Source organism: Antedon bifida, chromosome 4 (assembly GCF_963402885.1).
Source record: "Antedon bifida chromosome 4, ecAntBifi1.1, whole genome shotgun sequence".
In the NCBI taxonomy this organism is placed as follows: Eukaryota; Metazoa; Echinodermata; class Crinoidea; order Comatulida; family Antedonidae; genus Antedon; species Antedon bifida.
This window is the reverse complement of record NC_136229.1, coordinates 18,368,636-18,387,733: the sequence shown is the minus strand read 5'-3', so window position 1 is coordinate 18,387,733 and position 19,098 is coordinate 18,368,636. Positions and strand designations below refer to the sequence as shown.

At 33.8% G+C, this 19,098-nt stretch overlaps 2 protein-coding genes across 2 annotated transcripts; one reads left to right on the top strand and one right to left on the bottom strand.

Annotated features, from left to right (window-relative positions):
* The first annotated feature begins 673 nt into the window (after positions 1–673).
* On the top strand, positions 674–16,439 carry LOC144841128 (transmembrane protein 94-like). Its single transcript, XM_078697314.1, has 28 exons — positions 674–1,052; positions 1,554–1,750; positions 2,014–2,156; positions 2,326–2,425; positions 2,580–2,666; positions 2,880–2,993; positions 3,285–3,332; positions 4,523–4,636; positions 5,244–5,433; positions 5,650–5,702; positions 6,114–6,182; positions 6,410–6,531; positions 6,742–6,832; positions 6,936–7,047; positions 7,406–7,508; positions 7,753–7,929; positions 8,257–8,379; positions 9,086–9,227; positions 9,345–9,974; positions 10,197–10,296; positions 12,326–12,434; positions 12,789–12,960; positions 13,535–13,780; positions 14,314–14,459; positions 14,751–14,848; positions 14,956–15,049; positions 15,162–15,329; positions 15,511–16,439. The coding sequence occupies exons 1-28, from the start codon at positions 674–676 to the stop codon at positions 15,581–15,583; spliced, it is 4,200 nt and encodes a 1,399-aa protein (XP_078553440.1). The 3' UTR covers positions 15,584–16,439.
* LOC144841157 (small ribosomal subunit protein uS7m-like) lies at positions 16,327–19,080 on the bottom strand. Its single transcript, XM_078697377.1, has 6 exons — positions 18,838–19,080; positions 18,337–18,498; positions 18,167–18,230; positions 17,848–18,015; positions 17,129–17,266; positions 16,327–16,686 (listed from the first exon to the last, which is right to left on the bottom strand). The coding sequence occupies exons 1-6, from the start codon at positions 18,915–18,917 to the stop codon at positions 16,606–16,608; spliced, it is 693 nt and encodes a 230-aa protein (XP_078553503.1). The 5' UTR covers positions 18,918–19,080; the 3' UTR covers positions 16,327–16,605.
* Between the last annotated feature and the right edge of the window lie 18 nt (positions 19,081–19,098).

Here is a 19,098-nt window from a genome sequence, read left to right as displayed (position 1 = left end):
AAAAGACTGATTGACACACAATTTAACCCCTAGTTTTCAAGATCGCTCAACCGTATCGTTACGGTCCGACGGTCGTCGTTTCTCAAAACCGGCGGTGTTCAAAATGTTTCGTTGTAAAATTCTCAATTAATTAACTAAATAAACACGTATTAAATTTAAAGAATCATAGATTTCTTGAAGTAAGTTTGGTCTTTTCATTTATCATAAATTATTGCCAATATGTTATTCGTAATATTGATCTTATTCTACCCGTTGCTAGGCCGGGAATTTCCTCTTCCTGCTCCACATAAAATGAATCGCCCTCCGTGGTGATGCGTTGACAGAACAGTATACCGTCGACAGATATACCTAGGCCTAGCATTTTTTGGTGATAGATAGACTAGTCAGTCCCATGCATAGAAGTTGCACCATCTATGAAAAGTAACAGTATTTGGATAACAATACGTTAATGTGTGTGTATATTTATTCATCAATTCATATTTTCTTCATTCATGATGGACACATGACAATTAAATGGGTTTTTTGCAATATTTATCGTAGCTAACTAGGCTAGGCTTAATTTCGCCTATAGTGATGGTACTGGAGCCTAGATGACAATGTTTCAATGTAAAGTCTTTTCTGTCACAGTGCAAAAATTGAATTTTAAGTATCTTTGTAGATATAGCTAGATATGATGGACGAAGAGATACATGTTGATGGCCTACCAAGCTCCCAAGCACTACAGAAACTACACAATGCAATACAACACGAGATACAGCTATTTCAAGATGACTTACGCACGTCTCAGTCCATCCTTGCAAACTTAAGCCAGCCATCAGGTCTTTGGCTTAGCCATCGTTCTCCCCTGCACTGGCTCAGGGCATTGTTTATCTTTATAGCCTCGGTTGTGTTGACGGTAGCCTATGGATTTTCTGGCAATGAGTTGTATGTTATCCAGGCATTGATTTTGCTTGTTTTGCTAACTTTAAATGTGTATGTTACTGGCTGGGATCATAACTTGCAACGCAATGAGATGGTTCGTCAAGGACAGCGTATTTTAAAGTATATTAAAGGTAAATGGTTTTCCTGTTTCTTCTAGGTGGAATGAATTGTACACAAGTTAACCAGAGAGCTAATGTTTTATTTGATTAAACTTTGTTTAAGAATTAGGGTGTCTCATAACAGCCGAGGCTGACTTGCGTGAGGCCCTCAGCAACAGGAACAATACTGCTGCCGCTTTGATGTTGTTAAACTAACTGATGCCTGAAAATTGTTTTGGGGTAGAAACAATATGGGCTAGTAGTATAAACTCCAAATCTAACCAGGCCATTAAAAAGCATTTTTGCAACAATATGGTATAGTGTCAGACTATTAACTATTATTGATAATTTGCTTATCTTAAGTGATGCTTACCTTAGTAAAAGTAAAGAGACAAAGAGTAATTCTCATATACAAAGACTATTACTTGTATGCAAAAAGTATTAACTATTATATATAAACTTATTACATTCTATAAAATTTTCCTTGGATCTGGATTTTATAGTAAGTTATATGATGATTTGTATCTTTTCCAGAGTGCATTGAGAATAGAGAAGATTGGACATTATCTTCCTATCCATCTCTTCACAGTCCATTCACAAAGTCTTTTGGTTTGCTCTGGACATATCGTGATGGCAAGCTGGTAAACCTTCCAAGCGCCCTGCTTGTACAAGGTGACACAGTATTGATTCGACCTGGTCAGGTGGTGCCTGCTAGATTAAAGCACACTGAGGTAATAATTAATAATTAATTAATAATTTATTTGATACATTTTATAGTAGTTAGTACCATACATAATCAACATTACCAAACACAAATAAACTTGCTGTTAATGTCCAGTGCTACTGCACTTTTGCCCTCAAGCTTAACCAATTTAAAAACATTCACACACTGCGGTGATGGTGACTGACAAGTCTTATCACTGTTTCAAGAAAGCACCCTTTTCCAGGATGTCCAAGTGTTCAATATTCTATTCTATTTATTAACACTTCACAGAAGAATGATTTCATATTGAATGTTGGAGATCGATATGAACCAGAGTCGGCAAAGCCTCTAACAAGTACAATGCCAACAGCAAAGAAACCACTCAAACCGAACTGCTTTGAAGTGCTGGAAACACCTTATCTGAGGAGCCTAAGGTGAGAAAGGATTTCAGTATGTTTGATTTCTATGGTTGTGACATAAAATAGCTCCTGTGTACATTAGATTGTTGTACTTTTAGTAGGTGTTTATTTTTCATTGCATCTCACTCTTGTGAAGAAAACTGTAATCTTTAAATGCAATAATACAATTTTTGTTCTTTTTTAGAGTTTGTTTAAACCAAGCACTTAATCGTCCTGTGTCTGTGTTGGAAAATAAGCGCATAATGTGTACCAGAGTTATCCATGTTATTCTACCTATCATATTTGTAAGTTTTAACGTAATAAGCTTTTTAGAAATATAGAATGTGTTAACCGGTTAACTAGTTTACTTGTGTTAACTAGTTTACTAGTTAACTAGTTAATGGGTAAAACCTTTAGTGTTATATTACTAATTTTTATCAATAATATTTATTTTATCAGGTAATTTCCTTATTCACAAACATTGGTCGCTACTTTGTTTTGACAGAAGATGTTGGTGAATGGCCTGATATGATCCTTGTACTACCGGTAATTACTTTATTTTATTCAGTTTCTGCAAATAAATGTTAAAAAAACTGATTTGATCCTAGTTCTCAAGGATTCTGAAATAGAATATCCTAGAGTAATATATAATTAATGCAATATCATTAGTCAATATTACCAATTTGTATATTTGAGGTGTTTTGTCATACACTGTAAGTATATCCATAATCTGCTATGGCTATTTTACTATCTTCACAGATTTACGCAATCATACCGTTACTACCGTTGTTCTTTCCAATGTGCTGGGTTGTCATTAACGCATACGGTGTAGCAAGAGTCGTGGCTGTCTTTAACAAAGCATTAAAGAAAACTGTAAGAACAGATTTATTTATTCATAAAAGTGGTTCCACAGGTTCCATAGAAACATTTTGTATTAGTAATTTACATAAAGAGTTTAATAAGTAATGTAATTGTGGTGAAATTGGCATTTGAGATATAATAATTTTCTTTGGCGAATTTTATAGATTAACGAATTGTTAGTAGTTGCATGCCTTAACTTTCTTTTTAGATTATGAATCTTAAAACACTAATTCGTACTTATTTTGTATTAATGCATGGTTGTCTTAACATTTGTTTTTTATCAACAAATTTGATTACATTTAGCGTGAAGTTTTGGGTGATGAGCTTGAGGCTGAGAAAGAGGTTAATTCTGTAAGTAAGCCTTAAGCTCTGTCTACACTATCAAACATTATGTGAAAAAAAAAATGTGATGTGCCCATATATAGAAATGATGATGTCATATCACTATCATATTTAAGCATATCACTACCATATTTGGGCACATCGCATTTTTTTTGTCAAACTAGTTTGATAGTGAAGAAAGAGGTTTAAGAACTTTTGTGACCGTACAAACTATGTCCTCCTTGTGGTGACCCATACAGTTTAGTATTGTATTGTCCATGGGTAAATTGTGGAAATTTATATTTTCCAGAATTGTTAATAATACTGTACTACAGAATGTAATTTAATACTGACAAACATTATCTAGAGTAGATATTCAGTTGGTTAATTTTTAGATTAGACCACGCATATTTTGATGTGAAATTGAAATGGGTTCTTTGCCATGTGAAAGGCAGATGCCTATGTTATAGTAATACTCCTTTACAAATTGAGATATACAGACAATCTTGCTCATATGATAATTTGTCCACCTTTAATTAATTATTACACAATGTATATATAAATCCAAAGGCAAATTACTGAAAAAATGACAATGCTGTTGGTATCAGTGGCCGGATCTCAATGAAGATACAAAATAAAACTAGAATTTAATTCGTCACTTTGACGAATTATAGGTGATCATTTTTATCATTTTAATGAAATTAACATTTTTTAAACATGCACATACGTTAACATACGATCGTAAAAAGTTGATGTACGCCATCCTACGACATGATGCATATGCTTATAGTGCTGAGTTGTACCTATTATGTGTCATAGAATATATACTCTATACAGTACAGTGTACAGTATATCTATATACAGTGTAACATAGGTGAAATTACGGGAACCACACAATGTTCAAATTTTTTGATATGATGGAATTATCAAAATAAACTTGAAGTTGACAATTTCGAAAGATAATGAATTGAGCAAATAAATATAAGAATTGGAAGAGAATTTGGCACGTAGAAGCGCAATGCGCGCTCTTTGAAATTTGTATAACTTTGACTAAAGAAATCTAAAAACTACTTTTTAACTTCAACTGGCCATATGATAACTTCGCAACATCCGATAGTAAAATAAGCAAAAACCTAAATCAAAACGAAAACAGCCAGAAAAATTATCAGAGCAAAACAATGTATATATGATGAATACATTGAATTTATCTTTGCTAATAGGATGACTATGTTAACTGGAAAGATGTTTGGGAACATTTTAAATGCATCATCTCCGGGTCATCACGTTGTCTTCCCAGGACAAGTAACCTTTTTCATGCACTTGGAAGTATGACTGTAAGTTGCCAGGAAGTCACATAAATTATCCCAATATCAGTACCTTTACAACAATAATTATAGTTTGAATTTGAAATAGTATAAACATCCTTACATATATTGCCCAATATGTAATGAGATAAGATAATAATCCTCGAAAAAATACATTAAATATATAGAAACATCTACAATTCATTGCACAATAAGATAAAAACTATACAATTATATTAGCTTAAAGATGTATTGTCCCCCAAAAACATGAAAAATGAAGATTAATAAAATCGGACTTTAAATAGTCCATTTTGCATAAATTATGCATTTTAATAAAGTTATTTACTTCTGTTGTAAAAGAAAAAAAATGATTTCACCTATAAAAAGACAAACAAAACAGTTAATTTTAACCAAAACCATTGTCTGACAGACAATTTAAGTATTTTTGCTTTAAATTACATTTTTTCAGGTATCCAGTTTTTGGTCAAAGTGAATAGCTATTACGTGACATTAAAATGGCATATTCAACAAACAATTTGAAAAAAAAAATTTACAGGACAATATATCTTTAAAAAACAAGTCGTTATTTACAAACTATTTTTAAAGTTTAACCAACCAATATTAATTTTTTATGTAGGTGTTCAGTTGTGTGGATAAAAGAGGTATTCTTTCTCAGCCAGATCCATCTGTTGAGAGAGTGTTTTTTCTGACTGGTTTACAACCTGATAACACATCTATTGATTCAGTCTTTAGTCCATCTGATGAACATAGTGAACACCTGGATGGCGATGCAAATGATTCAGGAATAACTGTCGCAAAGAAACCAAGTATGTTTTAAAATGAATTTTTGTCTCAGTTATTCATTAAACATCTTATGTGGCTGGGACGTCCCATCGAAAGCGATTGAGGTCGCTGTTGGAGCCCCCCGGGTCTAGCATGTGTGATGTATGTGTTATTGTTTGTATTGTAAAATCCAGAATGAATTGAATTAAATTTGATTACTGTAAGCATTTGTTTAAATTTCATAATTGTTTATTTTCCAGTGATCATTCAAGATGTAAATGGTGAAATTCTTGGTCTGTCTCCAAACTTTAATGTAAGTACAAATGGCTAAATTTAGAAACTGTATCATGATGAGGCTATTGGCACAGTCAACTGTGGCATGCAATTAATGTTTTCTATTGGCACTGTCAACTGTGTGTGTAAATAATATTTTCTATTGGCAAGGTATAATGGTGATTCCTATGAATAAATAAATAAAGGTCATCATTTTTTTGTCAGCAAGGTCGATCATGCTCCTTAATTTGTTTGCCTTATCAGCAGTAGGGAACATTTTACTTCAACAGAATTTACAGAGTATTAAGCTCTGTCTACACTATCAAACTTTATGGACATGATGATGTCATTTGGGCATATCAGTGCCATATTTGGGCACATCACACTTTTTTTGTCAAACTAATTTGATAGTGTAGACAGAGTATGACACCAATTGTTTGTGCTTTTCTAGTCTGATTCTAAGGAGATACAGTTTGATGAGCAAGATTGGGAGAAACACATTAATTCACTAAAACCGATGGTAGGTATTTACAAGGCTAATCAATGAGTTCTATTCCATTTCTACTGTGCGATAAACATGTGTACAGATGAATGCAAAAATGTATATGTTTAGTGTACTTAAATCTGCTTTCAAACATCTTACAAAGTCAAGAATTTATTTATTTAGATTGAAGTTAATCTGATCTAGCATGGAAAACCAAGTCAACTTCTTTTTCACCATATTATAATCTTTTTTAATATTCGCAGGGTTTGAATATCCTTTTAAATACATGTAACAGTTTAACATTAGACCACCATTCTCAATTCATTGATCATGTATACTGTGCAGGCAATCTACATGACAATCCCTTATATATACAGCAACAAAGGTATGTCCATGCTCTCTTTTTTATTGGTAATATTCGCATATGTTGTATAGTTTTATTCTATGTTTATTGTGACAAATTAGTTTCAACCACTAGGCTACAACACAATATCTGATATGCAGTTTTGTAATGTTAGGTTGCATTAATAGAAATATGTATATGGACTACTATAATTAACATAAATAATATATATAAACAATTTTTTTTTTTTAGTTGTCTGTGTCAACTAGCAAGATTAATTGGATTTACAGACAGAGCAGTTGCGTCGTACAAGCTACAGCATCAATTAGCATCATACAGACCTGTAAGTACACACTCAAGATGGGTAGGGCCAGTACCAGAGAGTACAAAATGATAATTTTTATGTAACAGAATGTTTATTTAGTGATTCTTTTTTTTCTTATTAGATTCAAAAACTACCAGCAGAGAAAAGTCGCATAAAACAGGTGCAAACATTTATAAAAAGGAAAACACCAATCTCACATATGATGTCAGTGGTGGTTGAGGACATGAGAACAGGTATAACCTTGTTCGTTTTGTTTTATATATTTATACAAACTACAGTTCACTCCACTAAAAAACCTTGTTAAAATTGTGTTCCTATCTGTGTAGACTGGTAATAATAATAATAATATCCTGGATTTATAAAGTGCCTAATGTTGTGAAACCTCATTTCACATACATGTACATATTATTACCCCGGTCATTTTTAAGTCAAACACAAATGGAAACACACTCCCATAATACAGCTAGTAATCAGCGCAAACTTGTGTCTTGACCTTACCAGGTGCCCATTTGTCCACCTACCACTATTCCAAGAATGGAAAAATTAAAAAAAAAATACAATAACTGATTCACTGATTTCCATTGACTTCAGATATGCAACAATTGCTGACGCAAGGAACTGCTGATTTTGTCATGGAGGCATGCACTGACTTCTGGGATGGATCTGATATTTGTCCAATCTTTGAAAATCACAGGTAACTGTCCCACACACAAGTTCTTTTGTTTTGCTCAAAATGGCCATAGATGTGAGTTTTTTGGAGGCCATTCAATGCAATCTTTCTACAGTACTTCCCACACATTGACAATGCTACAGTAATATACTTACTTTATACTGCTATGCTAAGCTGTGATGTGACACTTGAATAAATATCGAGTAATATTGACATACAGCACCTTTCTAATTACTTATTCTAATTTTCTCACATTTGTTTTTAACAGAAAGAAGATAATGGACTTTTACCAGCGTCAATGTTTAGCGTCATACTGCTGGGCATTTTCATACCGTCCCATGATGCACTCCCTCGCAAATTACCTTGAGAATTGTTTTATTGAAGTTCCGAACCAAAATAAGCAATGTTTGTCAGCCAATCAGTATGAATCTCCTCATATATCTAGGTAAGTGTTCAAGCAGAAGGGATAAATTTACTTCTTGAGTGTTGACTTAAAGACTAATGAACAAGTTGGCTAGGTTCACTTTCAATTTTGTAATGATCTACAACTTATAATGTCATATGAAGGTACAAGGAATTGGTTTGGAATGTTAGAAGTGGGAGGGACAGTGGGCATTCGAGAATAAAAAAATATCTGAAACTCTGTATTATCAAATGTAGGAGGATGTACAGTAGAGTATGTATCACCAAAGTGTGAGAGTACTGTATACTAATTACAGCAGGATGTGTGGTTTGTATAAAGAGATTTTAAAATGTAATATAATTGTTTCAGGGCATCCTGGAATGGTAGCAGAAATAGCATGGATTTGATTGGTGGACCTGAGCGTCCATATCATAGCTTAGACTCCGCAATGGATACAGTTGGGGATATAAGGGATGCAGAAGGTTGCTATAGGTAATAATAATAATAATAATAATAATATTTATTCGGTCATCAATGTAAAAATAACCAGGAATGAGAATAGGCTAAAGCCCAAACAGATTCTGCACTCACTCCATACAATACAAACAGTTAAGATTAAACCATATACAAGAAAAATACAAATAAACTATACATAACATATAATATAGTGTTTTGTTAGAGCAGCCTTTAATATTGAAATTGTTTGTGAATCTTTTATGTCATTTGGTATTTGCTCCCATAGTCTAGGAAAGGAAACAAATACAGAATTATGAGAAGTATTGCCTTTCGAATTCCAACGTAAAAGCCTACCCGGACATCACTAGTTTTAATATACTCATTGAAAGAATGGGGACAGTAACCTTTCAACACCTTAAATCCTAATGAAAGTCTATGTAATTTAAACAAGTCATCAATAGATAATAATTCAAGCACTTTCAACCTATGAAAATAAGATGTGTCCCAGGAACCTTCCTTTCTAAACATTATTATCCTTGTTGGTTTCCTTTGTATACTTTCTATTCTATTAATATATGATTTCTCAAATGGTGCCCACATTGAACAACAGTAGGTAAACAGATATTACATTTTCATCGAGTAGGATATGATGAAACAGACTTTAGAAACAATTGGTCCTGTTATATTGTGGGATGTAACTAAAAACAAAAGCTTATTCCTGTTTATGTATCTGTTTTCCTAGAGCTCAATGTGGTCAGATCTTCATAGGAATGGTATCTTGTAACTTCCAAGCCAAATCTGACATCGTCAACCTTCTTGAGAATCTGGATGAAGCTTGCATTAGATTTGTACACTTTTCACGTGATCAAGAACTAAGAAGCAAGGTACATTTACATGTTCAAATTATTTTTAATTTTGTAGCAGCACGCTATACACATAACATACAATATAAACAATTTGCTTTCATTTGGTTTATTTCTTGTTCATTTAACTTAATTTAGGTGTTTTCAGAAAAGATTGGTTTAGAAACTGGTTGGAACTGCCACATTTCTCTTCTGAGTGATGAAGAGACATCGATTCAAACATCACGACAAGCTTCTGAGTCTTCATCAAAGACCGAGAATGTCCAGTTAAACATGGATACCGGTGAAGCGACGTATCATGCACAAGAAGATGAACCGAAAGAAGACGATGTTGTAGATGATGTCATGAATGATGCTACTGAAAGTGATCATCCAGTTGAAGATGGCAGTGTTCTTCCAGTTGTGACTATTATTCAACCTTCTTGTAAGAACTCGCCAGATAACGACCACAAAGACTTTGAAGTTGTGGATGGCATCTCTGAACGGAGTGCTCTGCTTCCTCAACCACTAACTATTCAAGACATAGAGAGTCATAATGATAGAAATACATCTGGAGAATCGGAATCCACAGGACTTCTATCAAACAGATCTTCTGTAAAACATGGAGAACAGAAGCATGTCCGATTGCCCAGCCCTAGTCTCTCAGATAGCGTTTCACTTGATCGTTTTAACAATACCAGGCATATGTCAGAGACTTTTAGTGAAACAGACTATGAAACGGAAAGTGTGACAGACCCTGGGAGTACTGGATTTGATATATTCAATCGAGTAGGTACAACATTCAAATGTGTTGTTTTGGCCATATACATTCATGATACATTAAGTTAGTTAGCCAGAGTTTAAAGGTTAGAATATTAAGTCATAAACCAATATCAATTTGACTGCATTTAACTAAGTTTTAAAGTATTATATCTGGGTTAAACTAGAGTATCATATTGTAACTGTATTTTATTTAACTATGCTTATAAAGTAATAATTTTGATCTTACAGGCAAAACTACCACGTGGTATTCATAACATACGCCCTCACTTGGAGAACGTAGATAATGTTCCTCTGTTGGTTCCACTGTTTACAGATGTCACTCCAGAAAGTAAGACTCTTTGCATTGATTGAGCTTTGGTGCATATTGTAGCTCTTATATTGAGCATAGATTCAGCCATATTGTAGCTCATATACTGAGCATAGATGCAGCCAAATTGTTGCTCTTACATTAAGCATAGATGCAGCCATATTGTAGCTCTTATATTGAGCATTGATGCAGCCATATTGTAGCTCTAATATTGAGCATAGATGCAGCCATATTGTAGCTCTTATATTGAACATAGATGCAGCCATATTGTAGCTCTTATATTGAGCATAGAGGCAGCCATATTGTAGCTCATATATTGAGCATAGATGCAGCCAAATTGTTGCTCTTACATTAAGCATAGATGCAGCCATATTGTAGCTCTTATATTGAGCATAGATGCAGCCATATTGTAGCTCTTATATTGAGCACAGATGCAACCATATTTTAGCTCTTATATTGAGCATAGATGCAGCCATATTGTAGCTCTTATATTGAGCGAAGATGCAGCCATATTGTAGCTCTTATATTGAGCATAGATACAGCCATATTGTAGCTCTTATATTGAGCATAGAGGCAGCCATATTGTAGCTCTTATATTGACCATAGATGCAGCCATATTGTAGCTCTTATATTGAGCATAGAGGCAGCCATATTGTAGCTCTTATATTGACCATAGATGCAGCCATATTGTAGCTCTTATATTGAGCATAGAAGCAGCCATATTGTAGTACTTATATAGAGCATAGAGGCAGCCATATTGTAGCTCTTATATTGAGCATAGATGCAGCCATATTGTAGCTCTTATATTGAGCATAGATGCAGCCATATTGTAGCTCTTATATTGAGCATAGAAGCAGCCATGTTGTAGCTCTTATATTGAGCATAGATGCAGCCAAATTGGAGCTCTTACATTGAGCATAGATGCAGCCATATTGTAGCTCTTATATTGAGCATAGATGCAGCCATATTGTAGCTCTTATATTGAACATAGATGCAGCCATATTGTAGCTCTTATATTGACCATAGATGCAACCATATTGTAGCTCTTATATTGAGCATAGATGCAGTCATATTGTAGCTCTTATATTGACCATAGATGCAACCATATTGTAGCTCTTATATTGACCATAGATGCAACCATATTGTAGCTCTTATATTGACCATAGATGCAACTATATTGTAGCTCTTATATTGAGCATAGATGCAGCCATATTGTAGCTTTTATATTGAGCATAGATGCAGCCATATTGTAGCTCTTATATTGACCATAGATGCAACCATATTGTAGCTCTTGTGTTGACCATAGATGCAGCCATATTGTAGCTCTTATATTGAGCATAGAAGCAGCCATATTGTAGCTCTTATATAGAGCATAGAGGCAGCCATATTGTAGCTCTTATATTGACCATAGATGCAGCCATATTGTAGCTCTTATATTGAGCATAGAAGCAGCCATATTGTAGTACTTATATAGAGCATAGAGACAGCCATATTGTAGCTCTTATATAGAGCATAGAGGCAGTCATATTGTAGCTCTTATATTGAGCATAGATGTAGCCATATTGTAGCTCTTATATTGAGCATAGAAGCAGCCATATTGTAGCTCTTATATTGACCATAGATGCAGTCATATTGTAGCTCTTATATTGAGCATAGATGCAGCCATATTGTAGCTCTTATATTGAGCATAGAAGCAGCCATATTGTAGCTCTTATATTGACCATAGATGCAGTCATATTGTAGCTCTTATATTGAGCATAGATGCAGTCATATTGTAGCTCTTATATTGAGCATAGATGCAGCCATATTGCAGCTCTTATATTGAGCATAGAGGCAGCCATATTGTAGCTCTAATATTATTGTAGCTCTTATATTGAGCATAGATGCAGCCATATTGTAGCTCTTATATTGAGAAGACATTACTGTTATCCTTTTAGAAAGTACTGTACTGTATGTTACCTTAAAATTGTGTCTTTGTTTTGATTTGTGAATTTGTTTCCAAAATATAGGAATGAAATGATTAACTTCTATTTTAATTACTTATCTACAGCAACAAGGGAGATGTTACAGATAATGCAAGAGTATGGTGAGGTTGTTTGCTGCATAGGAAGCAGCCTGAATGTAAGCAATGCAGAGATATTCATGCAGGCAAATGCAAGGTATGGTCACTAGTCTATTGATGGAACATTCCCCTTTCTTCTTCACTCTATGTTTATTTGTCATTTTCTTTGTATGTAGGCTATAACTGTACTTTTTATTCATTATTGCAGATTTTTACCATGCATAGCCATTTTTGTATACAATATAATTAGTTTTTGTGGCTCATGCACTAAAGTTCAGTCTACACAATCAGACTAGTTAAGTTTTGACAAAGAAGTATGATGTGCCCAGTGACATGACATCATCATGTCCATATAACATCAAACATAAAGTTTGATAATGTAGACAGGGGTTAATAGCAATATATATACATATATACAAATGTACTAATCTCTTATTATTAAATTATTCAGTCTTGCATTAGATCCCCTGCTTCCTAGTACGTGCTGTAGCCAGCCTGCACACCAGTCTCTCATACATATGAAATACTCACCATTGGATATTACCAGACAGTTGGCTAGCTTGCCGTGTTGTTTGAACTTTCACACTGATGATAACGTACGACTAACAAAGCTTATCAAAGAGGTAAGCTACGAAATATGACTGACCTAACCTTAGAATACATAATTTGGAGAAATATGTACAGTAGAAGGAGTTTACTGATGTGGTTTGCCTATGCTTTTCAAACTCTCATGCATGCTTTGATCATGGACCTATTCTAATTAATAGAATGCTTAATAAAATGCTTCCATTCTGAAATAAACTTCAGACTCATCAGACTGCTAGGTGACAAGGTGTAACCAGGTAATATAACTTCACAGATAATTTTTCCAACAAAAGTCATGAAAATATTACTCTATGGTCATATATTACATAAAGCTCTGTCTGCAACATTAAACCAGTTTGACAAAGAAAAGTGTGATGTGCCCAAATATGGTATTGATATGCTCAAATATGGTAGTGATAATATGCTCAAATATGGTAGTGATATGAAATCATCATTTCCATACAGTATATGGTCACATCACATTTTGTTGTTAAATAAAGTTTGATAGTGTAGACACAGCTTTAGAGTTTACATCTAGAAGTCATTGCTGTTAATCTCAGATGCTCTTTACCAATGTCAGTATTATAGTAACATATTTTTCTTTCTATTTAGGCAAGAGGATTTTGTTCGGCAATCTTCACCACTGTTATTTTCCTCATGTTCTGTTTAGTATCTCTCAGTATGCTGTTTTTACTGTCCTCCCTCCTGATGCTTCCTCCCCCTTTAAGTGGGGGTCAGCTTCTGTGGCTAGTTATTGTAATTGTTCCAATTTTAAGTCATTCCTTATTGGCGTGTCCTGTCGACAAGCAGATAATGACAGAAGCAGTCGGCAAGAATAATAGACACAAAGATTGTGAGGTAAGATTTAATCAACAATATGCCATTATATACTATTGGCCAAATGATAAAAAAGGGTTAAGCTCTGTCTACATTATCAAACAAAAGACCAAGACCATATATGGACACGATGATGTCACACCACTACCATGTTTTGGCACACCACTACCATATTTGGGCACACCACACTTTTTTTGTTTGATAGTGTAGACAGAGCTTTACATGACATTATGTCTATACTATTACTAGTGATATGCAGGAAGGTTGTTGGAAGGGCAAACTATTGGGTTAGTTCACTCTGGATGTTTTAGGATTTTGTATTATAAACCCCTGGCTAGGCCTGATACTTGGATAGTGAACTGGTTTTCATAATTGTACACTATCAAACTAGTTTGACAACAAAAGTGTGATGTGCTCAAATATGGTAGCAGTATTCCCAAATATAGTAGTGATATGACATCATCATGTTCATGTACGGGCACATCAAATTTGTTTGTCACATAAAGTTTAGACAGAGCTTAAGTAATATTGTATATTCTTTTATTTTTTTGTAGGCCATTTTAATCTACACTGTCTTTTTTATCGTCAAGTTTCTTTCATCTGTCTGTATCTGTTTGCTTTGTGAGGCGCTAACTCTTCATGAATTTTGTATCAAAGAAGCCGAAGAGGGCGATATTTGTCATGTTTTGTTGGGTAATAGGTAAGTTGTGAGGAAGAAATAGTGTGAATATGTGTGTGGAATATAAAATTTAAATCGCCACAAATTCCACTCTCAATTTAGCTTAATTCGTTTTAATGACATCATAGTAAGTAAACCACATAGTATCTTAATATTGGTTTCACACTCACAGTGTGTTTATGATCCTGTTCCTGGGGTTAAAGGTCTTTCCCCCTCTATGACATAATGTAACCTCTATGTTCACATGACTACTTCAAGCTTTTAATTGAATAACCATTTTTGAAATATGACTATTTATATCATTTCTTTTAGAAATAATAGTGAACCATTCAATGGCTTAATCAGTGAATATTCCAATGGATACCTGTTAACACAGAACCTAGTGGCTTTCTTTCTGGTGCTATATTTTGGTAAGAGTATTAAACTTAAAGTATTCAACTATAATGTACAATTTTCCACAACCTGTTATATCATAAGATTTCCTATGTAAATTGAAACTTTTTTCATAATCTTTTAGTGGTTGTATCGGCAAGTTATGTTCATCGTTTTAAGAGTTTAGTCAAGAAGCGGCCATTTGGAAATAAAATCTGGTGTGTTGCCACAATACTAGTGTAAGCATTACCATCCTTTACTAATTTCCTTCCCCTTATCACTCCAAGTCCAGTACTATTATTCATTATTTACTTTGTACCATATCCAAGTTGTATATTTTCTTTTTACCAGCCTTGTGTTACAAGCCATTTATTTTGCCTTGGACGTACTTGTGTGGTGGAATGCAGATGACGTTGATTTTAGCTTGTATGACATACCGTTCTCAACATGGTTGATAGCATTATTGTGGCCTCTCATTCTTCTACCGCTGTGTGAGGCTGCCAAGTACCATGATATCCAGTAAGTGCCTTTGTCATAACACTTTTTTTCTGAACAAACACTGCCACCTTTTTCATTTGTGGTTTCTTCTACTCTGTGAGAATTTGAATTTGTTATCTGTGGTATCTGTGACACAAGAGAAATTGCCATCCCTTCTTTTTTTTAAATGACAGATTTAACCAGATATGTTTGTTTTATTTAGGGTATTTGAAAAATGGCAGAAGAGAACAAAACTGCAGTTTGGAACTAAGCTTGGAATGAATTCACCTTTTTGAAGAGTTTTTTTCAATGAAGATAAAATATAAATATTGGTGCTAAAATGTATGTATGTATATGATGTTCATTGCCCAGTTAGTTGGACAGTTGGGAGTTTTCCCTTCTAAAGTCTTCTAAACCACAAGGTTCACTGATGGTTGAAGAGGTACTTATTTATTTCAGCAATTTGACATCTTTCTGGTAATGTTCTAGTAACTGTGAGGTTAAAACTTCCCAAGATATTCAGCATATGCTCTATGTCTTCACCCAGGTGTGTAAATATGTACTAGTACATAAAGGAATATACAGTACTAGCAACACATCTAGTGAAGAACATTCAGTCTTATGAACATGTCGATTCAGGAAAATCTGTGCAATAGTTTTGCTTCTAAGTAAATTCATTCCATGTGTGAAGCAATATACAATTTTACAACAACGATTTTAACAAACTTTCATTTATTTTTGTTTGTATTTTTTAAATAGCAAATATTCATTATGATTTTAATCTGAAAAAATGTTGTGTCCCTAAAGTCTCCATGAGGCATATCAAAAGTATTGGTTTATGTACATACATACATATACTATTCTACTTTTTGCAATGCAGAAAAAATGTGTAACCAATGAAAGCACAGAAACTTTTGATTTGCACAATGTGGAAAACATGGTTTAATCAAATACAATGGCTATACTATGTTTGTCAAGAGAGTTTATAGAACACAAGGCCTTGTCTATTTTATTAACGCTGTTAACAGTGAGTAAGCAATAATGAAGAAAGAAATATAAATTCATGTAGAGATGTTTATTTTGTAGTAAAAATGATGTACAAATAATAATGTATGTAGAAACATTTCTAAATAAATTCCACATGTAACAGTACACATTTTTTTGGACATCTTTTTTCATTACTTGTAAAAATGTTCACATATTTGTTTTTATGTACTCCACATCTTATGTTCATGTACTTGGAGGGCAGCAAATGTTCAATCCTCTTGTAAGTATTACTGTATGCATGGAAAATAGATTGAGATGATCGCAACATTCATTACCACCACCTAAAGTGGGCATATGCTCTGTTCGATTCCGCCATCTTATGAAGATCCTGTTTTCTTTTTATAACATTTCCCTAAAAAGAAAATAATTACAAATACAAGTTTACTGAACATTAATATACTATGTACAAAAGCAGCAACATTTCAACAATATATGGATGGGTATTGGCATATCATTGCCGGGGGCACAGTAGTACTTATTTTGGTTCTCTTGGTTAAAAAGGATATGATAGAAAGATGCCTTTTTTCACTAGAGATCCTGTGAATTCTGTTCTGGCGAGCTCTTGTATGGGACCTTCAAAAAGTGCTGGAGAAGATGGTTCCTCTGCTTTATCATCTTTTTTGGTTATCTTAGGATATTTCATTTGTGTGTAAAGTGCTTACAAACATTGTATTAGGCATAATAAGACAACCATTATTATTATTTACTGTAGCGTGGTTATCAATTCTTTTCTTATCCTGAGACAGTGCCACTACCCAAATGTTAGATATATTTATTTAAACCCCAGTATTTACCGTGTTCTCATATGCTTTCAATAATTCTTCTGCTAACTTTATTGGCATATGTGTTTCTAATTCCTTTGTGTGGCATTCTGTCACCATCCATTTCATGGCCAGGAAACGTTGCCTTGAATCTTTAAAAGGCGTTGGAACCTAAAAAGTACAGAAACTTTCATATTATCTTTTATGATACTTGATGTCATCACATATCATAAAAGATAACTGCTGGAAATCAGTGACTTATTTGACTGTGGTATGAGTATTTAGTTGTAATGCTTTAGTAGTTACTGCTTGACTACAGATTACAGGGTCCTGGCTGTTACCTTCAAGACTACGTAGGTTCTCAATGAGTGTAATAAACAAGATTATAAACTAGTAACTTTATTCAACGTCATGTAAAAACTAGGCTTCAGCCTGACTAACAACAAGTCTGCTCAACGAGCATGCACGCTCTATAACTTCGCATTGCTGAATAGTACGCGCTTGAGCATAAACAATAACGTCACACTGGCTTCAAATTCCGTCATGTAATGATTTCCAATAACAACTTACTGTATATTTAAGATTTTGTTTGAGTAGAGCATCTTGTGTATATGTTTTTCATGTTATCTAAATAGGGTTTTCATCTTTAAGAAGGACAGTGAATGAACTTGCACTCATAGTTCAGTTTTTTTTACCATGACAATTTCATTCAAAAATATCTTTCATTTTAAAGAGAGTAGTAATGTACTCACTTGATAGCTTTTACCCCCTCTTTTAATTGATGTTAAACCAATCAGTGGTTTACAATTTTCAATGGCTTCATTAAATATTTTGGATGGGTTTAGTTCGATTGAGGACTTGCTCTCTTCATCTGCTTTCAAATATTTACTATACTGGATTTTCTTAATTTCAAAATAAGTCTGCAAAAAGGAGAGAAAAAATGGTTTAATAAAATAATAATTATTTTGATCCTAAAAGAACACCAGCATCTTACAGCAGGCTCTCCCATACATTAACCTAATGAGCAGCAGTATATACAGAAGAAAGGTCTGTTTATAAGCAATGATATACCTTATTCATAATTCGTATACAAACTTCTTTCTTTCCATCTTCCATCATTACATTTATAAATTTGCTGAAAATACAATAAAAACAATTAATTGACATACAGTAACAAAAGTAGTACGTTTGGCCGGCAGTGAAGAATTTTTTTTTTCAATAAACCCAAACTGTGTACCTACATTGCTAATGGATCTGAAGTTAAAGATGATGTGAGATTGTGTGGCGCAGCTTTGACAGGTGTGCTGATGTCAGTGGGAAGTTCTCCAGACTTGTAAACCTCTGGGTCTGCAATTGGTTCTACATAAGTTTTGGGGTAACGACTATATCGAACTTGAAAAAAGCTGAGAATGAAATTAAAATAAAAAATATAATAAGTATCGACTATTTTAAACACAAAAACATAAACTAAATAGTATAGATGTCGATATTGGTGTTATAAAACGAAATCTCTGACAATCTTTAAACCTAGGCCTGTGCCAAAAAATCCCTCGTATTTCACATATGGCATAACCACCTACTGAACCCCATTTTCCCCGCAGCTGACCATAATGAAAGAAGACTGAACACGGGCTTAGGTTTCGCTAACCATTTTATTACTGTTGTTATAAGTTTTAAAAGATACGAAAGTCTCTAAAATTTGTATAACAATTAAAATTCTAAATTGTGTTAATGAAATTTACCAAAAGCTAGATTTGCATAAGCTAGCAGCAAAATATTTCGTAGAAAACGTCTGGGCAGCAACTATCGTGGGAAGCGCCATTTTGATTTTTGGATTTTGAGCAAGTTAAAATTGATCAAGCAGGGGTGTCCCTGTATTTTCTTTTCAAACCACGCCTTTAAACAATGGATTTCTTGCTAGAAATATATGTAAACACTCTTATAATTTTTTTAATGTTTTATCAAATTTAGGCATATTTTGCCAATGTGTAATGTCTTTTTTG

What these genes read in the sequence shown, in the direction of transcription:
- LOC144841128 (XM_078697314.1), top strand. Translation starts at nt 674, where the DNA reads ATGGACGAAGAGATACATGTTGATGGCCTACCAAGCTCCCAAGCACTA. An exon ending in ATATGATCCTTGTACTACCG is followed by an intron (nt 2,667 to 2,879) that starts GTAATTACTTTA and finishes CTATCTTCACAG; the next exon opens with ATTTACGCAATCATACCGTT. An exon ending in GATTTGATATATTCAATCGA is followed by an intron (nt 9,975 to 10,196) that starts GTAGGTACAACA and finishes TTGATCTTACAG; the next exon opens with GCAAAACTACCACGTGGTAT.
- LOC144841157 (XM_078697377.1), bottom strand. Translation starts at nt 18,917, where the DNA reads ATGGCGCTTCCCACGATAGTTGCTGCCCAGACGTTTTCTACGAAATAT. An exon ending in ACTTCAGATCCATTAGCAAT is followed by an intron (nt 18,231 to 18,336) that starts GTAGGTACACAG and finishes TTGTATTTTCAG; the next exon opens with CAAATTTATAAATGTAATGA. An exon ending in GAGGGGGTAAAAGCTATCAA is followed by an intron (nt 17,267 to 17,847) that starts GTGAGTACATTA and finishes TGTACTTTTTAG; the next exon opens with GTTCCAACGCCTTTTAAAGA.